Below are 21,104 nucleotides of genomic sequence, written 5' to 3'. Positions count from 1 at the left end.
TTTTTAAGACCAGGTATATTTTTTTAAGTTGGCAGTGCTGCTTCAACAAATGGTGTTGAGCCCAATACAAAAAGGCACGGAGAAGGGTTTCTTTATGGCTTTGCATATGATTTACATTGTTACCTCTATTGATGTTTCTACATCAGTTAATTTCCTAGTGTTCTTACCACAGTGGGTTATAAGCTTTGTAGTTCTTAATTCTGTAATACACAAGAAATGTAAATAAGCCAACAAAACCCTATGTTCAGAATCTGTTCGTCAGTAATTTGACTTGTAGGAAATAGAAGGTTAAGAATTATACACAGTAATTTTCAAATAAGGTCAAAGGGGACTGAACTGTTCTTTGCACTGCATTGGCTCTGCCTCGTACACTCAGGTAGATGGACCCCATATAGCCAGACCTGGTCTTATATATGTACTTTTGTTTGTTTGTTTTGTTTGAGACCTTCTGCACAGTTAAACAGAGTGAAAATCCATTGATGTTGTGTGCATATTTGCATTTGCCCGTTTTGTGTTTTGCTGTGTTAGGAGAAGGGTGGGATGAAAGTGGAGTGTTCTCTGTATGTATATATATCTTCTTACTATATGTTCCATTCTATGCATCTGATGAAGTGGGCTGTAGCCCACAAAAGCTTATGCTCAAATAAATTTGTTAGTGTCTAAGGTGCCACAAGTACTCCTGTTTTTTATCTGGGAATCTGAGCCTTAACTTATTGAAGTTCAGGGTGAAGGTGCCCCCTATAATAACTAATACTCCCTTCTTCTCTCCCCCACCCCTTGTGTTTACACCTAACTGTAAATCAAGAGTGTATTGAAACTCATCCTTCTGCCGTCCCAGAAAATATATACAAGGATAGCTTGACCATTGAAAGGATGTGGCAACCACACTCCTCTCCCCACAATACTTCCTTAACAAGATACGTTCAAGTAGCTCTGCAAAAGGGTTTGATATTCCTTAACGATGACGGGTAAAGAATTAAAAAAATGGGATTCTGCCCTCTCACTGCTTCTTTTAAAAGATAGCAAGAAGGCCCCACAGCTGTTCCAAGCTTGTTTTCTGTGGTGCTTTTTTTTTTTTTTTTTTTAATTTGGTTTAACTTAGTAATTGATATTTCTGATGTTTCTGTCAGTCTGGATTTTGCTGGAGTTTTCTTTGGAGGGTCCCAGAGGAGCTTTCTCAGCTTTTATTGGAGGAGTGGCATTATTGAATTTTTTAACAAAAAGAACTTCCTTCCAAGTTGTTTGTTGAGGTTTAAATTAACTGCATTGTTATGAAAAACCAACTCTTAGACCATCTGAATTAAAGACCTTTCCCCTCTCAGTTGTTCAGCTTTCACCTTGCGCTGTGATCTAATTTTATATGTGTTCTCCAACCAGCCAACCATTCAGTCATTCAGTAAAAGCAGATTAACTAAACCGCAAGTTTCTAATGTAAAATAAATAAATAAAATAAGCGGAACACTTTTTATTTTTCCAGGCTTCCTTTATACATCAAAGGTGTTTCCATACTTAGAGACTCTGTGAGCACTTTTCCTTCAGTAGGACAGCTCAGCCAGTGCTCTCAGGCTTAGGTGACGTGTCAAAAATGCCTGAGTCCTCTCCCCAAAAAAGCACAACCCATTTTTCCTATGTAAATCACCTTTAACTTTCTATTATAAAAGAAATAATAATGAATACAAAATCCTTCTGATAAACTTTAATGTGCTATTTGATTATTTAAATACTTTATTTCCATAAATTATTCAGCTAAATCATAGTAGTGTGTTTGTGATAGCAAAAATACCACTGCCATCTGTAAAGGGAAGGGACAAGTTATGTCTCTCAGTCATTATCAAAAGCTGGTCTGGACCACGTATCTGTCTTTTCTCTGTCTAACAAACAATATTGCTGTTAAAAATAGCCTGCAGGGCAACAAAGAGATATTTCTAAGAGCTTATTAAAATATGGTGACAATCTAGTGACCTTTTTCAAATATCAAATATTGTATAAGTAAACTTAGAAGTTGTACACAAATCTTGGGTTCAAGCGATTGCACCAAATGTGTTGCTATCAGAATCCATGGATGAAGCATCTGTGTGAACATTTCATAGGTTTATGAATATGCATATATTGCCTATAGTTATTTGTTGTTTGAGAGAAGTTACATTTTAGAAACCACACATTTCTATTTTGAAAAGAGAAAATCTCTTAGAACACCATGCCCAGGATGCAAAAATATTCACTTAGCTCTGCAGAGAGTTTGTAAATCCAGGTGTTCATGGGAGAAATGGTAGGTACATTCTCTCCTACGTGTAATGATTTTGTTTTAAATGCTCAGTATCCCAGTTGCTGATAAAAATGATATCCTGACCTTAAAGAAACCTAAAATAGTAAATATAGTCCTTTGTAAATGCAAAGAAATAATGCTTGCTAGATGAAGAATTGTCATAACTTATTAGTATTCTACATCTCAGAAAGCTCCAACATAATGTATTGTGTTTTCAGGAGCTATGTCAATGCCGACCTGGCGAAGGAAACTGTTCCTGTTGCAAAGAGTGCATGCTTTGCCTAGGCACACTTTGGGATGAGTGCTGTGATTGTGTTGGTAAGTTCATTATTTATTACCTACCACTACTGCTCATTGCATCATTTCTGTAATTAGATCGTAAATTTTTCAGGGCAGGATCTATATTAAATATTTTAATAAATAGCACATTATGGGAGCAGAATAGCTAATTATAAGCAAGTAGATATTACTGGGTCACTCGATTACATTATCTGTGGTATTCCTGATTTTATTTTGTTTAATGTCATGATAACTGATTTGCTAATTCTGTTTTAGATTATGGACAACCCCTTGATTTGTCACCTGAGGGGAACTTAGTACACAAACAGTGTTCAATTATCACATTTTGTGATCCAGTGGAAGTACTAACTACAAAGTGCCGTTAGAAATATCATCCAAACAGTGGAGCTTAAGGCTTGCTGTCTTGTGAATCCTGAGAGCTAGAAACAAATACTCAAAAACTTTACCAGATGTCTACTAGCCAGAAGAGTAAACTTACTATCCAGAAACGGGTATGGAAGACGAGGATGAGTGTTCCATCAGTGAGGCTGGGGAGGATAAAGCCCTGACAAGAAGCCCAGTGCTTGTAGCTAAGGCTTCTACTAGTGAGCGCTATCCCTGGATTCTGCTTAGGGATTCCATCTTCTGTATTAGCCACATGCTTATAGGTGTCTGATATATTAGAAGTTTCAACCCTCCTCTGGATGCTGGAAAGGAAAATTAATTTCCTTTCTTTTCACTCAAGATCCTCCTGGCTGCTGTGAGAGGGGCAAGTCTCCATTGTTCTACCTTCCCCACCGCTTCTGTTTGATTGGTTCTCCCCTCTATTGAAGATAATGAATAGCTACAGCACCTGCCTCCTCTACTGCCGCTCATAGCTTCCCAAGCAATAGCATGAAATGGACATGATCGTTGGTTGTTCTGCTCTGGTCACTGGGTTTTGACTGCCCACTTTGAAACTGGCCAATTAACTATCAAAACTTCACTTTGCTTGTAGTTTTGCCACGTATCAGCAACAGCAGAGGCACTGCAGTTGTTGGTAGGCAGATTCAAAAAGAGAACTATACCTAGACTTAAACTAGATTCATAGTTGGAAGATTATTTTTGCAACCACGGGACTAGAAATTTAACTTCTTAAATGAAAGCTTCAGGTTTGCAGAAATTGATGACTGAGGCACCCATGCTCAGCAGGGGATGCTTTCAGCTCAACATGAGAGTGTTGAGTCCTGCAAGTCCTGCAAATGCTGCTGAACAGTTGTAATGCTTAGCTTTCCAGGGGCATAAAGAATTTCCAGCTCTAGGAAGCCACATGAATTTGGAACTGAAAACCACATTACTGGTAATGATTGAACTGGTATTTGGCTTTTTTTTCATTGTGACTTTTGTCCTTACTTTTAGTGGGCTTTTCAATATATAACCTTAATTTTTGTTAACTCCCAGGGACTAATAAGAATTTTTATTTCTAGTTGCGGCAAGCCCAAATAACATTCAGATCTTGTATGAAAACTGCATGGGGGGCGGAATGGGGGAGACACTTGTGAAGTGTAAGAATAGTAAAGCATGTTCCTGTGTCATGTTCAGCCTTGGAAAGTCCATTAATCTGGGGGGGTAGGATGATTTAGTGGGTCCATTCTTACTGCCTTCTGCAAGATGTAAGTTTTAATATTAAAAAAAAAATACATCTAGCCCTTATGGTTGTGGAGAAAAGCTTCCAACAAAAACTAAACAGATACAACAACAGCACAAGAAAGATTAGTGTTTCACAGATTGCTGCCCTGCAGCAGCTGCAGGAGTGGAATTAAAAAGTTTTTGGTCAATTTCACTGGTGCTATTTAGAATTCTCTTGATAGCTTCAGGGTTGTCCTCAACTGAGTCTATTTCATGCTGCTGCTTGGGTGAGTTCTGAGCAGCAGTAGAGGTAGCTCCTAGAGCTAATGACTGTGGAGAGCAAGGAATCAAAAGGAATTTGTTAAAAAATGGAGGCCAGGATAGCGATGAAGCAGCATAGATCCCTACCACCCTTGCAGCAGTTGGGAGTCAGGGAACAGTGAGGGAGTGTCTGTGGCTCATAGAAGAGCAATCAAGAAGAGCTTCACTTTTTTCAGATACCTACTATCTGCATGCTACAAAATGGGGAGTCCCCAAGCAGGGTCCAGGGAGAGCACATTGGTAGGAATTTAAACACCCTTCCCTTTCTCGTCTGCTGATAAAAGGAAGGACACTGGGTCCCCTTGTTATAGTTTGTCTTCTGGCCTTTAGCTTAGCTTTAGCTTTAGAATCTCCTGTGCCTAATGGCACATGTGGCAACCCATTTTTCCCACTGCTGTTTGTCCAGAGCAAGATGTTTGACTCTACCGTAAATTGTCTCCATTGTGGCAGCATCTTTTTTGATTGTCCCGCAATAGGTCATTCTTTGTCCTCCACCTCTTCTTTTCCCTCTAGGTGGGATCCAATCTAAGATGTACCTTGTGCTTCTGCCACAACATAGCCTGATGACATGGCCAAACCACTGTAACCATTTCTGTCTGAGCACTGAGTCTTCATTCTGCTGACCTGTGTGGTGCAACACTTCCACATTGGTTACACAATCTCTCCAATGAACTTCCTGTTGTGTACTTCCACCATCTGTTGTGTTTCTGAGGCATACAGTAGTGTTGTGAGGACAATTGCATTGTACAATCTCATTTTAGTGTGTATATTTTTCATCTTACTCTGATAGATGTTTGGCAAATGGGAAAAAGATCCACTGACTTTGCCAGTTCTTGCTTGCACTTCTTAATGATTTGTTCATTAGTAGATATTGTACGTCAAAGATAGATGAAGTTGTGAACTCTTTCATGCACTTCTCCACCAATCACACATCCATCAGTGTTGGCAGCATTTCCTTCTCTTTCCATGATCTTGGTCTTCTGCGTACTGATACAAAGTCCCACTTTGTCCACTTCTGCTTTTATGCTCACAGAGAGTCTTTTCATTCCATCCAAGTTGGTATCGAAGTCTCACCGCTTATATCTTGCACAGACAATACAAGTGCACTAGGCAGCAGCCATTCCTGTTCTCATCCCAAAGTCTGTGACCATGCAGAAGAGAAGTGGGGATAGTACACAACCTTGCCAGTAGCAATCTTAAATCATTCCCTGTCACTGATCCGTGTGCTGATGCAGCATGCAGATTCATCATACAAAGTGTATATCACATTAACAATGTTTGCTGGAATTCCATAGTGTCTCAGGATCTTCCAGAAGGCTTTTCTGTGGCCGCATCAAACACCTTCATAAAGTCAAGGAAGTTCTGGCCATTAGATGTCTGGCAATGTTTTCAAGCTCTATATATGAATTATTAATAATATAAATATCCCTCCCCATGGGGGGAGGGATAGCTCAGTGGTTTGCGCATTGGCCTGCTAAACCCACGGTTATGAGTTCAATCCTTGAGGGGACCACTTGGGGATCTGGGGCAAAATCAGTACTTGGTCCTGCTAGTGAAGGCAGGGGGCTGGACTCGAGGACCTTTCAAGGTCCCTTCCAGTTCTAGGAGATGGGATATCTCCATTAATTTTTTTTTTTTTAAATGGGGGAGGTTAGAGTTGAGGGTGTGGGAGAGAGCATAAGTATGGTATTGAGATCCTGGGGAAGTGGAGGGAGTGAAAGATAGAAAATATAGAGGCAGAGCCAGAGAACATAGTGCAAGGAAAAAGAGAGATGAGCAGGTGTATGGGGAAGAAAGAAAAGAGGAAAATGACTGGAAAGCACTTAGGAAGAGGTGCACTATGATCTCAAGTAGAAAAGAAAGACATGGAGTAAAGATGAAACAAAAGCAAGAGAAAGAACAACATAAAATGTTGACATGAATATTGTATTAATTGTAATACACAGTAAACAATTATGTGTTCCTTTCATTTCCGGGAGGCCTGGCTTTAGGGGAGTGGCATTATAGGTATTTTTCACCCTGGCTCTTAGGTTTTGGATAAACTCTTCAAGTTCTGATCATACTAATATAAATAAATATCTGTTTTCTTTCAGATGCTGGTATTCTAGTATTGTAGTATTTTTGTTCAACAAAACAAACAGCTTCAGTTGAACTTTTCATAACAGTAATGGAGAAAGGGAAGCAGAGTGCTGTGCACAAAAGTTCTTGTGGCATCTTCATTTATGTACTTCAGTGTTGCAAGGCATCTCACTTAAAACTTTGGTGCATCACTGCAAAGATCTTAAACCCAATGGGTGAAATACTGTCCCTAATGAAGTGTATGGAAGTTTTTCCACTGATACTATTGGGGGTCAGGATTTCACACACCCTTTTTTTTTTTTTTTTTTTTTTTTTACAAAAATTAATTTTATTTCTAAATGCTGCCCTTCCTGGGGGCGGACAGGAAACAGTTTTATGACTTTTCATTTTACACTTTTCATTCCTCTGCAGGTATGTGCAATCCTCGCAACTACAGTGACACCCCTCCAACTTCCAAGAGCACTGTAGAGGAGCTGCATGAACCAATCCCTTCCCTCTTCCGGGCACTCACAGAAGGGGATACTCAGCTGAACTGGAATATTGTTTCCTTCCCTGTTGCAGAAGAACTGTCACATCATGAGAATCTAGTGTCATTTTTAGAAACAGTTAACCAGCCGCAGCACCAGAATGTCTCTGTTCCAAGCAACACTGTCCACACACCATACTCCAGCGACAAAGGTAACAGTTAGTTGTCTAAAGGCTAAATTTCTAGCGTTACCTTTGTGAAGGGGCCCTAAAAAGGACAACAATTTTTTATTAACTATGCTCAAGTGCGCTAGCCTCCTTAAAGTACAAATAAAAGATATGGACCCTGCCCTGAAGAGTTTGGTGTAATTTCTGTCACAATGTGACAGACAAAGGGGGAGTAACACAACAGCATGGGCAAAGGGAGGAGCATATGACAGTCTTGGGGGGGGAAATGAACCATAAAACAATTTGTCAACATGGAATTCCCCCTCCAACATATGAGGTTTCATCAGTTCACACCACTCTAGGTGGGATAATGTAAAATGCTGTCAGAAGCTGAAGCAATTGCCTCTTCTGACTCAGAGAAAATCAGACTCAGATCAGGAACTACACCTAATCTATCCCATAGTAATACAAAAGTAGGCTGCAGGAACAGTTTTAAATATGTAGCTCTAAAGAGCTAGAAAGGAAAAATTCAGAGAGCTGGTGTTTTTGCTGCGGGATCTGGAATAGAGGTTAAACTCGTGGCTCCAAGATGGCATGTTTTGAGCATCTGAGTGACAGAATCAGAGGGGTAGCCGTGTTAGTCTGAATCTGTAAAAAGCAACAGAGGGTCCTGTGGCATCTTTAAGACTAATAGAAGTAGTGGGAGCATAAGCTTTCGTGGGTAAGAACCTCACTTCTTCAGATGCATCTTTCTTACCCACGAAAGCTTATGCTCCCAATACTTCTGTTAGTCTTAAAGGTGCCACAGGACACTCTTTTGCTTTTTGAGTGACAGAATGATATTCCAGGTAATACTGGATTAACTGTAGATCTGAATGAGTGTTATCTCTTTATTGGCATTGATGGCATTGATTCAGGGGATGTATGTGATTGGAGGAAGAATGATAAAATATTGATTGCCAGGGGGAAATGATGCCAAATTCAGTTGTAGTGACCGTAGTGGGGGGGCTGAGAGACTCCTTTTCTGCCGGTTGATTTTTTTTAAACAGAATTTATGATATTTTCTCTGACACCCTCCCATGAAACTTAGAGAAACTCCTTAAACTGTTCTTTCGTCTTATCTAAATGATTTCTTAACACTTAATTTTTTTTAAAGAGGAATACCGTCTGATTTATTAGTCATATCTATAAGCAGTGCTGTGTTTGACTGTTGGTAACTGTGTGCTGGTCTTCCTGTGCTGGCTCTTTTATTTAACTAATGAAAGGAATACAATTGATAGAGACCTATTGCATTTCCATATAAGTGTGAACCTCTGACCTAGTTTTGTTTCTAAACAAGACTGTTCTTCATTAAATGGAACTCAGAGAGAGACTTTTCTAATTTCCTTTGATTTTAAGGAACATTGAGAAAATAAATTAATTCCAGATGCAGGAAACCATATGGTCAGAAAACATCTACTTCATATCTGTGTTTGACATTATTAAAATATTTGCTCTCTGGTTTTAGAATAATGAAAGTAACAATGTTAAATGGTAAGCTGCAGAAAGCCATATGTGCACACAGTACATATTTAAAGATGTGAATTATACAGTAGAACCTCAGAGTTACAAACACCTCGGGAATGGAAGTTGTTCGTAACTCTGAAATGTTTGTAACTCTGAACAAAACATTATGGTTCTTTCAAAAGTTTACAACTGAACATTGACTTAGTACAGCTTTGAAACTTTACTTTGCAGAAGAAAAATGCTGCTTTTAACCATCTTAATTTAAATGAAACAAACACAGAAACAGTTTCCTTCCCTTGTCAACTCTCTTTGTAAACTTTTCCTTTATTTTGTAGTAGTTTATATTTAACACAGTACTGTACTGTATTTGCTTTTGTTGTTGTTGCTGCTGCTCTCTGCTGCTGCTTGATTGCATATTTCCTGTTCCAATTGAGGTGTGTGGTTGACCAGTCAGTTTGTAACTCTGATGTTCGTAACTCGGGAAGGCATTTGTCAATTTTACTTGCTGCCTTTTTGGATGAAAAGTTGGAGTTTTTTTGCGGGGGGGAATTTTCTCAAGACTTTATGAAAAGGGCAACTTGTTCTAATAACAATTTGCATTTTATTCATAGTGGGAAAGGTCCAAAATCCAGGTGTTGTTTTGTCTATTTCATGAGACTGCCTGTTCCATAAGCAACATTGTATTCAATATTAGGTTCAAAGATCAGCATGCTACTGCTAAATTCCAAGAATGACAATTGAGTTAAACTTAGAAATAGGTACTCAATGCCCTTTATTAACAGGCTATGGTAGGAATTCAGCACAGAAATAAAAGTGAACTTTTTATTGTTAAGAAACTTGAGCAGATCTAATCCTTTTGAGATCTTCAGTGATTGTAGATGGGGAAGGTGAAAAATTGCTTCCAACATCATGTACTTGGAGGAGGAATACAAACTGCTGGGCAGTATGGACATACAGATAATATGCTCAATCACAGTATATGTAACTTGTGCAGGAAGGCTTTCATACAGCTTGTGTAAGCACAAGTACTACAAAATACATATACATGGTATTCAGACTCTCAAAACCAGATAAGTAGGACAGTGCATAGGCTAACCAACAACAGCCGTATTGTTTCAAGCTAAAACATCTACAAGAAAAATGCTCTGCTAGAAATACCAACATATCCTACAGTCAGCGATGCTCTTCAGTCCACTAAGCCTATGGAATCCCATAAAGCCCTGCGCATCTAGGGCCCTGGATGCCAAATATCCATCAGTCCCACTACTAGTGCTGCTAACAATTGTAATGGGGCTACTAGAAAGACATATGGGCTTTTTGCATGCTGTAGTTCCTCTCTGCTCAGTTTGTCTTCCTTCTGTGGACACCTGCCATCTGGCATTAGCATTGCATGCTAAGAGGGTACGGCCCAGATATCCTCTTTCTACCCATGACTCTTTTATTTGTTGTCCATAAGGAGCAATGCTGGCTTCCATATGCCCCCTCCACTTTTTCCCTAGCTTTGGAGCTGGGGGTGTGTTGTCAATAACTAGAGGTTTGAAAGAGGGGATTGTCAGAGGTGGATGGGACCCAGCTTATTGTACGTTATTTTGTATAGGGTCCCACAAAACTTGGAATGGGCCCTGCCTAAAACTACACTTGCCATGTTCTGCCACAGCCTCTCTGACTGCTTTGATTCCATACAATGCTTATGCAGAGATTGAAACTAAACTTGTCTGAGGTGTTGGACTTACTTTTTCAGTACTCATCTAGAACTGAAAATAGTATCACTAGCCCAAGGGACCACTGAAAGTTGTAATGACAGATACCTCATGAACCACTGGGGCTAGAAAGGACTGCTTTATATCACTGGGAAGCTGGAACTTGGTGCAAAGCATTCCTTTCTAGCCCTGGCACATTGCGAGCTATTGGACTTTAAAATCACATTCTGTTACCATGCTGCTGATTTCCTCACCAACTTGACTCTGACACTTTAGATATTATTTTGAACTTCTGGAACCAGTGGTAATTGTTCATACCAAGGGTTGCCAACTCTTGAGTCACAACTTCAGGCTGTTTTTCTGGGAATCACATTTTTTGTTCCACATATTTAGCTTAAACTCCTTTTTGGTGGCCTCAGAGCTCAGAACTTGCAGTTTTTAGAATGAACTTAATTGTCACAGGTGATGACAGAATCTTGGCAGCAGGAGGAAGGATAGCAGAGTATCTTTTGGCAGCTGATGAAACAAAATCCATAGTGCAGGGAAGGGTGTCTTTACATTAACCATTGGTTACTCTCTGGATAGGCTCTGAATTCACCCTCTTCTGGAACGCCAACCAAGGAAGAGAGTTTGTCACCAACAGTGTATCTAGCTTACTGGATACAACAGGTGGATGTTGAACTAGGTCTCTCTTTTATCATCCTTAATTACCAGAAAATTGTATACTGGTTTATTTTGATAATATATTTATCTCTTTTGTTAAGTGCTTTGATCTACTGATGAAAAGCACTGTATATGACTACCTAATTATTTTCTCTTACGAGAAATGTATTGTGTCTCTTTCATTTGTTGGCAATGCTGTAAATATAGTTTGGCTTGGAGAGGATCAGAAGAATTTTTCATCTCATAGATAAGATTTTAAAGACAAATATTGCACATCAGACGTGGTGTGCTCTGAACTTGTGACTTCCCAAAGTACTCTGTAGTGTAGTTCTTTTATAATTATTGCTTGCACTGGAAAACATGAAGATTGTGACAACATGCTGATGGAAGCATGAGGCTCTCCTGTTTTGATTACTTTGAATTCAGACTTTGTTGTACATTATTCTCTCTGCCACACAAACCTCCCTTTATTCTGAATTAAAAAAAAAAATCTTCATTTTCTGAGATAATGAGTTATTTATCTGCAGTGTTTTCTTCCCCTGAGAACTTTCTCTTCCACATTCCTTTTTTGACATATGTGAAAACTGTTACTGAAATAAGTAACATCCTTTTATCCACAGTGAGACAATCAAGTGGATGTTTTACATAATTGGTTCTTGAAATTGATAACAGTTAAATAGATTTTCCAGAATACATTGTGAACCTGTAGGTGTAACTTTTTTTACATGGCCCCATTTCACCAGTCCAAGAAATAATCATTTTAGATAAGGGCTTCTGAACTTGCTAGAAGCAACAGGCAGAATTCCATCACCTGTCATATATGAACAAAGATTTGTTCTTGGACTGCTGGATGAGAGAGAGTCAATGATGTAGCAGAAACAGTGTGCTTGCTTTGTTCTTTTTTCTGCATCAGACAACTTGTTTGTTTCTTTATTCTATTGTTATGAGAGATTTTCAAATGCAGAGGAGAGGGGAGGATCCAAGTATGTATTCACAGATGATTTGGTCTCCTTGGAGCAAGGAATTGGTGACTAGGACTATTAAAAGCCAACTCAAACAAAAAGCTTCCCATTCCTGAGAAATAACCATTTTTGAAATTATACATTTTGTTAAGTGTTAGGTCTCCTTTATCACTCTTTAAGTATAAATCTGCAATGTCAAAGTAAGGAGGAAAACAAGTCCAACTCCATTATTTGTAAAGGTGCTATATTTTGATTGTAGTAAAGCTTTTGACAGTCTCACATGACATTCTCATGAACAAATTAGGGAAATATGGTCTGGAGCAGGGGTTGGCAACGTTCGGCACGCGGCTCGCCAGGGTAAGCACCCTGGCGGGCCGGGCCAGTTTTATTTACCTGCTGACGCGGCAGGTTCGGCCGATCACGGCCCCCACTGGCCGTGGTTCGCTGTCCCGGGCCAATGGGGGCGGCGAGAAGCCGTGGCCAGCACATCGCTCGCCCGCGCCGCTTCTCGCCGCCCCCATTGGCCCGGGACAGCAAACCGCGGCCAGTGGGGGCCGCGATCGGCCGAACCTGCCGCGTCAGCAGGTAAATAAAACTGGCCCGGCCCACCAGGGTGCTTACCCTGGCAAGTCGCATGCCAAACATTGCCGACCCCTGGTCTAGAGATTAAATTACTATAAAAGATGGGCGCAAAACTAGTTGAAAGACTGAGTTGTCTTTGCTCGTTGTCAAATTGGGATTGTGTATCTGGTGGGGTCCTATACAGGTCTGTCCTGGACCTAGTTCTATTAAATATTTTTATAATGACTTGGATAATGGAGTGGAGAGGATGCTCATAAAATTTTCAGATGACACCAAGCTGGGAGGGATTGCAATCACTTTGGAGGACAGGATTAGAATTCAAAAGGACCTTGAAAAGTTGGAGAATTTATCTGAAATCAACAAGATGAAATTTAGTAAAGACCAACACAAAGTACTACACTTAGGAAGGAAAAATCAGATGCACAACTTCAAAGTGGGGAATAACTGGCTAGGCATCAGAACTGCAGAAAAGGATCTGGGGTTATAGTGGATCACAAAATGAATATGTCAGCAATGTGATACAGTTACAAAAAAGGCTTAATATCATTCTGGCGTGTATTAACAGCAGTATCATCTGTAAGACACAAGAGGTAATTTCCCCACTCCGTTTAGTACTGGGAAGGCCTCCGCTGGAGTACTGTGTCAAGTTCTGGACACCACGCTTTAGGAAGGATGTGGACAAATTGGAGAAGAGTCCAGAGGAGAACAACAAAAATGATAAAAGGTTTAGAAAAACCTGATCTATGAGGAAAGGTTAATAAAAACTGGGCATGTTTAGTCTCGAGGGAAGAAAACTGAATGGGGACCTGATAAGTCATCAAATATGTTAAGGGCTGTTGTAAAGAGGATGGCGATCAATTGTTCTCCATTTCTACTGAAGGTAGGAAAAGAAGTAATGGGCTTAATCTGCAGCAAAGAAGATTTAGGTTAGATATTAGGAAAATCTTTCTAACTCTGGGATAGCTAATCTCTGGCATATGCTTCAAAGAGTGGTTGTAGAATCCCTGTGATTGGAGGTTTTAAGAACAGGTTTGACAAACACTAGCGAGGGTATACTTGGTCCTGCATCAGCACAAAGGGATGGACTAAATAACCTCTCAAGCCTTACAGTTCAATGCTTCTATGATTTGGTATGGATTAAGGATGATGTCAATAGAGCTACCATAACTTGTAAAAATTGGCTTTTTCTTAATAGTTCATAATAAATCACTGGCAAATGGGAAACTGAAATCTGTATCCTGGAAACAAAGATCTTTCCTCCCTAGTGTGCATGTTAGTTTGTTAGTGTAGTTATTCAAAAGTGCTGGGCTGCTGGTTGCTTTTTCCCAAGAGACATGACCTTTGTTTTTGGAGTGGGGAGAAATGTTGATTATATTAAGAATTATGTGGACTTAAGCAAACAAATCTATAAATGTATGCAGTGGTGTTTGTGGCTGTGTCGGTCCCAGGATATTAGAGAGACATGGTGGGTGAGACAATATTTATTGGACCAACTTCTGTTGGTGAGAGAGACAAGCTTTTGAGCTTACATAGAGCTCTTCTTCTGGTCTGGGAAACGTACTGAGAGTGTCACATTTAAATACAAGATGGAACAGATTGTTTAGCATAAGTAGTTAACACATATTTCAAGGGACCATTCAAGGTGAAGTGGCCCATTAACTAAATAAAATCACTACAGTCTCAAATGAACTCACACAGGAAAATGATAAAAAATAAAAGCACCCTCTCACCTGTAGGTGAACACTTTTCACAAAGTGATCACTCTATGGCTTGGTCTACACTACATACTTACTTTGGTATAATTACGTTGCTCGGGGATGTGAAAAATCCACATCCCTGAGCGATGTAGTTATACTGACCGTAACCCCATATGCAGACAGCGCTATGTCAGTGGCAGATCTCCCACCGACTTAGCTGCTGCCTCTCACGGATGTAGTTATTAAGTTGAGGGGAGGGCGCTCTCCTGTCGGCTTAGAGCATCTTCACCAGACGTACTACGTCGGTGCAGCTGTGTAAATGTAAATTTGTAGTGTAGACCTGCCCTATTAGTCCTCATCCTCAAAGGAAACTTGCAAAACTCTTTCAAAAGACAAGCCTGGAAGCTTAAATTCATAACTTTGCTAGACACTAAAAATCATGGATTGAATAGAGACACTGGATTTATGGCTTATTACAACAATCTGTAACCCATTAACAACCCCCACAGTTGCACCCCCTTCTTTTTCCCACTATGACTGGTGGGGTGTTAACCAACCACTTCACCTTGAATGGTCCCTCGAAATATATGTTAACTACTTATGGTAAACAATCTGTTCCACCTTATGTTTAGCTGTGACACTGAATATGTTTCCCAGACCTGAAGAAGAGCTCTATGTAGGCTCGAAAGCTTGTGTCTCTCACTCACAGAAGGTCATCCATTAAAAATATATATAAAATAATAGCTTAGAATTTGGGATGTCTCTTTAATCCATCACTTCCTTTTTTTCTTTAATTGGCATGTGCCTTTACACATTTGCCCAAAATTTTTTTAGTACTAGAGATGATTTGCTGACTAGGAAATGGCTATCCCCCATTAATTGATCTCCTACTTGTATTTAGCCCCTCCACAGCAGAGCTGGAAACCTCAGTCTAATTGCTAGATAGTGTAAGCTTTCACTAACCCCTGGCACAGGGAAGCCAGAAGAGCAGAGGTGAAAGTAAGCCGGTACACCCCGGTACGGCATACCGGCAAGAGCCAGTTTGCTGTACTGGGGCGGCCCGGCTTCCCCAGGGGGCAATTTAAAGGGCCTGGGGCTTCCAGCAGGGGCTGGAGCCCCAGGCCCTTTAAATTGCCACCAGAGCCCCACTGCTGGAGCCCTGGGGTAGGGCTGCGGGGCTCTGGGGGCTATTTAAAAAGTCCGGGGCTCCCGCTGCTTCTACCGCCCCGGCCCTTTAAGTAGCCGCCAGAGCCCTGAAGTAGTGGCGGTGGGGCTCCGGTGGCTATTTAAAGGGCCGGGGCGGTAGAAGCAGGGGAGCCCTGAGCCCTTTAAATAGCCCCCGGAGCCCAGAGGCTCCAGCTGCCTCTGCCACCCCGGTTCTTTAAATAGCCACGGGAGCCCCGCTGCTTCCCCAGGGCTCCGGTGGCTATTTACAGGGCTGGGGCCGTAGAAGCAGGGGAGACCCGGGCCCTTTGAATAGCCCCCGGAGCCCCGGGCTGCTGCTGCTACCCAGTGGTGGAGGGGCACTTACCTTACAGGGTGGGCTGGGACTGGCTCTGACTCCGTCAGCCACGCCCCTTCTGCCCTAGGCCCCACCCCTTCCGGGGGCCAGAGCTGGCCCCAGCGTACCGGTAAGTCACTGGACTTACTTTCACCCCTGAAGAAGAGTGAGCTTGTCGGGGATGCTGCAAAGAGAAGCTTGCAGCTGGGATTAAGATTAACAGATTGAAGGCTAGAGATGATGCTATGAGCATCCAAGAAGGAAGCTTAGCATGGAATTTAAGGTGGCAAATGGGAGAGTTGGAATTGGTATAGGCATCAGCAGGAAGCAATCTAACAATTTCTCAGCTAAAAACTGGATTGGTAGTCTGTGGTACTAAGCTACTGTAGAATAGAGAAATGATGGAACTAATGAAACATGATTATATATATCTCCACTGAATTACTTGCCTTTTTTAATCTGATCTTTGATCTATATATTATCTGTTTAAATGATAAATCGCTGTTAAAGCACTTTGCAGACTTGGTATTTCACAAAAATTCAATTAAAAATACTTTTAGCTTGCACAGGTAAGCACTCAACTCCGGAAATGCCAAAAATAGGTTTGCATGTGCAATCTTATCTCTGCTCCCTCGTGTATGTAGTTGGACTGTATTGGAATCCATGACTGTATTGTCTTTCAAGCAATACAATATTCCTTATGTTTTTTGTATAATCCTAAATATAAATCTGCAGCATCTTGCAGTACTGTGTAGAGCAGAGTTCATGAAAACCAGGCTTTTTGAAGGGGGTACATCTACACTGCAACTGGGAGGGCACTTCCCAGTGTGAGTAGACAGACAAGCACTAACTTTGTTTGAGCTAGAATAGCAAAAATAACAGTGGAGCCAGAGGTAGCACAGGTGGCGGCTCAGACTAGCTGCCTAAGTATGTATCCATGGGGTCCGGGCGGGTCTGTCTATCTGTGCTGGCAAGCATGATCCAAGTTGCAGTGTAGGTGCACCCAAGACATTCGGTGATTGAGGCAAGGGCTCCTGTGTAGCCCTGCCTTATCCACTCTGCATTTTACAATGTGCACTTTGTAATGTGCAAAAAGTGGTATGACCATGTACTTGAGAAATAGTATATGATCATAGAAGTAAAGACTACTGTACTACCTACAAGGGGGTTAGAGCCACAATATGAAGAAAGTATCCAGGCTGATAGAGCAGGCCCTATGTTCTCACCTCTTCTCCTCTCCTCACCCTTCCGTTTCCCCTGTGGTACGTAGTTTGAATGACTTACACTCAAACATCTGACAGCTAAATACTTAACTAAAGTAACCTTTTTAAATTTTTTCTCCCTTTGTTTAGAAAACATGTGCACTGTGGTCTATTTTGATGACTGCATGTCAATACATCAGTGCAAGATCTCTTGTGAGTCCATGGGAGCATCAAAATACCGGTGGTTTCACAATGCCTGCTGTGAGTGTATTGGGCCAGAATGTATCGACTATGGCAGTAAAACTGTAAAATGTATGAACTGCATGTTTTGAAGCAGAGAAGCTGTATAATAGTAATGTGGAGGCCAAAGCAGCGTCTCTTAATTAAAAAGATGGGGATTGGAAGTATTGCATTATGGGATATGTTCTGGGAGCAACTAAACATGAATGATTTGAGAAAAGATGTATACAATTCAAAACATAGCTGTAATTTTTTTTTCTTTTTAAATCCTGTAAACAATGCAAATTGGCAAATGTTTCCACTGTATTGTTTATTTTTTCCTTATTCTTAGTCGAGTAGCATAACCATCCTCATGCTTCCTGTCCTGATTGTTTTGCTTTGATCTGAATATATTGCCTATACTCATTTTCAGAATGTAATGTTGTATTTAGCAGTTCAGAATAGTGAAGCCTGAACAAGATTCCCATTATTTAGAAGTTCCACAAGTGCTCAAATAGATAAAGCTCTTCCGTGTATGTTTTATAACTCTCCAGTATAAGAGCCATAAGACTCCAGTGGCTTATGGTCTGACACCAGTGGCCCAGACTCCTATTGTGAAAATGTCCTCAAAAATAAGAAAACATTTTTTTTTCCAACTTCAAAACTGGAACTGTAATAGATAAAATCCCAGCCCTAAGCAGGGTGTCCCACCCACTACAATACCATGTGTGTGACATCATTCCTCCAGCTGTTATATGCCTCCATTCCTGCAGGCAAGGTATTGCATTTCATAAAGAAATCTTGTTCCCATCAGTGCACCCTTCTTATAAACCAAAATAAAGCTGGTAAGTTTAGTCATGTCCACTTGCTATTGCACTCTTTGTGGGTTGTCTTATCCCTGGAAACTCAGTGCTGTGCTGCAAATTTGGAAGGTGGTTATTATGAACAGAAAAAATAGCATGTATAAACTGGGAATTAAACTGCATATCCTAATAAGCTCAGCAAGTTTATTTGTTGAGTAGCTGGCAGTTGTCACATTACCACATTTGGTACTGCTCTGTGGAACACTTATTCTAACTGATTGGTTTGGCTTTGAGGTTGGTTTTGATTCAGATTTATGATATAAAAGGACTTAATGGGGAAGTAATTATCCTCTGAGACAAATGAGCATTCTCTGAATATGGAACACTTTGTCCATTTTGCTGTGTTTTAATATATGGAGTAGTAGGCAACTGCAAATTATAAGGTAATTACTATGGTACCATTAGGTTTTTCCTGTGATGATAGCATAGAAACCACAAGAATAAAGTCTGAGTACAATTGTGATCTCGCCAGAAACTCATGATAGTGTTTATAACAATAAATTTTTTTACGTTTACTAATTTTTTATATAGATGGATTTGACTATTCCTGTTTCTCCCTCTCGCCTCAACCTCTCTAGGTCAAACTGCCTCCTACCAACGTGTTCCTAAACACCGAGATCAATTATTTTCAACTCTCATTTTATTTGAAAAATTGACTTGGTGAATTTTTAGTTATCCTGATACATACAACTCTTCAAATAAGAAAAATCTAAAAATGTCTGCTGTTGTGCAGGACTTAATTTTTTTAACTCTTTTCCAGGTATTACTTGAAAGCTGGAGGTTTGCTTAAACTTTTGAACTGGTGGTAAACAAAACTTTTTCCTATTTAAAGTTGGGATTTATGGGGAAAAGTTTTGAATTCATGGTTTCTGGGTGAAGGGCAAAGATCAGCCTAAACTGAAGGAAATGTTATTTCTTCTTCTTTTTATGGTTTGTTCCTTTCATCTTTTCCATTTTTTTGGGGGGTGCAAAGAAATTCTTCATGAATTTCCTATAGTGAAGGGGGAGAGAGGATATGCTTATGTTGTGAGTATCTGTATTTTGTGTGCTTGAGGATTATACATTATTTCTGATCAAGATTTAATAAAACATTTTACAAGTGTCCCTGCAAATCAGTGACACACTGAAGGCTTTGCGTTATCATATACTGGATTATTTGAAATGTAAAATATTGTGGTTTCAGAATCTTAAGACAAATCAAGTTGATTGTCTATTTGGGACCCTGTTGCGTGGATTTATGACATCACCCTTCTTTACATTATGATTTTACTTCAAGATCAAGTAAGAGGGATGGAGAGGTTGTGTGTGGAGGGAGACAGAACCTCTGTTTTAAAGAGTTAAATGTCCATAAAAATCATGGAAAATCACAAAAGGTAAATTTTTGTGTGTGTAATACCTTGAAAAGTTTTTGTTTGTAAGGACAGTCCACTTTAAATTAGGTTTGCTCTATTTTTGTAATGTATGATGGTCTCCGGAGAGTCTGTGCTGTAAACTCAGTGTGTATGCAAATGATCTATGGCAACATCAGATGTATTTTCTTATATTTCATTTGTTTAAACAAGTATTTTAATAAATAATGAGACATTATTGCATTGTGTGATTCTTTTATCACTGCTGCATTTTCCTAAGCTCTCAGGGCAAAAGCTTTTAATGGAGTTGAAGTATAAATTTATTTTTAGTGATTTCACTAATTTTAATCCTATTACTGTAGTCTCAATTGATAACTTTATTTTTCTTAAGGTGTAGTGACAAAGTGCTTTTTTAGCAGCTTGAAAATTGTTTTACAGATGAAATTGTAATTTTGCTTCTAACTGAATGTATTTACTTTATATAAAACATGAAACCTACAAAATGCAATTTGTGTAACATTCTGAAATTTTCTTATCTATGAAAATCCCATTATAGGAGAATACTATGTAATTTACATGGCATGGAGGGAAAAATAATAAATATTTTATTGTTGGGACACATCTCAGTTAGGCCCTAATTGTAGGAAAGCACTTAAACACGGGGTTGAAGTGAAGCATATTGCTGAATTGGTATCTTATCCAGTTGAAGCATCTGGGCAACTTATATAATTAAACACTCACTATAAAATTGTAAATCCTTAAACTTTAAGTACTCAATAAAAAATGCCCCTGTGTAACAATCAGTGGTACAAATCCCAGGTAAATTCTTGATCAACTAAATTCTCTTTGTTGCTATCTGATACGTTAAAGCACAGACATGTAGTATATAAAATATTTTAACAGTCAATTAGTCTCTCAGCCCCAGATTTCTAATATCTGTAAAAATTATTGATGTGTAATTTGTGGAATGGTAATGTAATGCCAGTGTAGTATTTAATGCAGTGTGATTTATAACTCAGTTGTCATTTCATTTTGAAGTCATATACTTTTAAAAAACAACTATGGGGCAGATCATATCTGCTCCAGTAGGTTGCTCTGACAGCATACATGGGATAGACCTGTGCTGCAATGGGCTAAGTGTGAATTATCTCAGTACAGGTTCTCCATGGGGACTCTACAGTGGATCCTCAGTGCAGAGGGAATCTTGGTAGCACGAGGGTCACTCAGGTGTGTAGGAAGAAGTCTCTGCAGTACACTGTGGAGATTCTGGGCTGCTCTGGAGTGTGTATCAGCCTATATCAGGCTGCCATAAACTAGAGCACCTCTGGGACTGCTTTAATTTTTGCCAGGGGGGCCTTTCGGTACCTGAAGCAGCCCAGAATCCCGAAGGTGAAAAGGACACTTAAAGCCACCTCTGCCCCACCTTCCCCTGAGCTGCACCTTCTATGTTGCATTTCAGGGAGGCACAGCACAGAATTTTAATACACTGGACTTAGCCCAGTGATACTGTGCTTAAACCCATTGAATAAGACCCTCAGCTGGTGTATATTGGCTTACCTCATTGACATCAATTGAATTATGCCAGTGTGCACCAGCAGAGAATCTGGCCCATGGTGTCTAAAGCCAGACTGTATTTTGACATATAGAAGATCATCCTGCATGCCCATCACTACT

At 40.0% G+C, this 21,104-nt stretch overlaps 1 protein-coding gene across 5 annotated transcripts in view; it reads left to right on the top strand.

The window, feature by feature from the left end:
- Positions 1-19,668, top strand: part of TWSG1 (twisted gastrulation BMP signaling modulator 1) — a 52,611-nt gene extending 32,943 nt beyond the window's left edge. For all 5 annotated transcript variants that reach the window (XM_042843292.2, XM_042843288.2, XM_005282649.4 and 2 more), the window contains 3 exons: positions 2,485-2,584; positions 6,965-7,231; positions 17,150-19,668. In XM_042843292.2, the coding sequence (XP_042699226.1) occupies positions 2,485-2,584; positions 6,965-7,231; positions 17,150-17,331 (549 nt within the window). In that variant the 3' untranslated portion in view covers positions 17,332-19,668. The remainder of the gene's footprint in view (positions 1-2,484; positions 2,585-6,964; positions 7,232-17,149) is intronic.
- The last annotated feature ends 1,436 nt before the right edge of the window (positions 19,669-21,104 follow it).

Source organism: Chrysemys picta, chromosome 2, assembly GCF_011386835.1.
Source record: "Chrysemys picta bellii isolate R12L10 chromosome 2, ASM1138683v2, whole genome shotgun sequence".
NCBI classification, from domain to species: domain Eukaryota; kingdom Metazoa; phylum Chordata; order Testudines; family Emydidae; genus Chrysemys; species Chrysemys picta.
The sequence above is the reverse complement of the archived record's forward strand: the minus strand, read 5'-3'. Positions and strand labels throughout refer to the sequence as shown.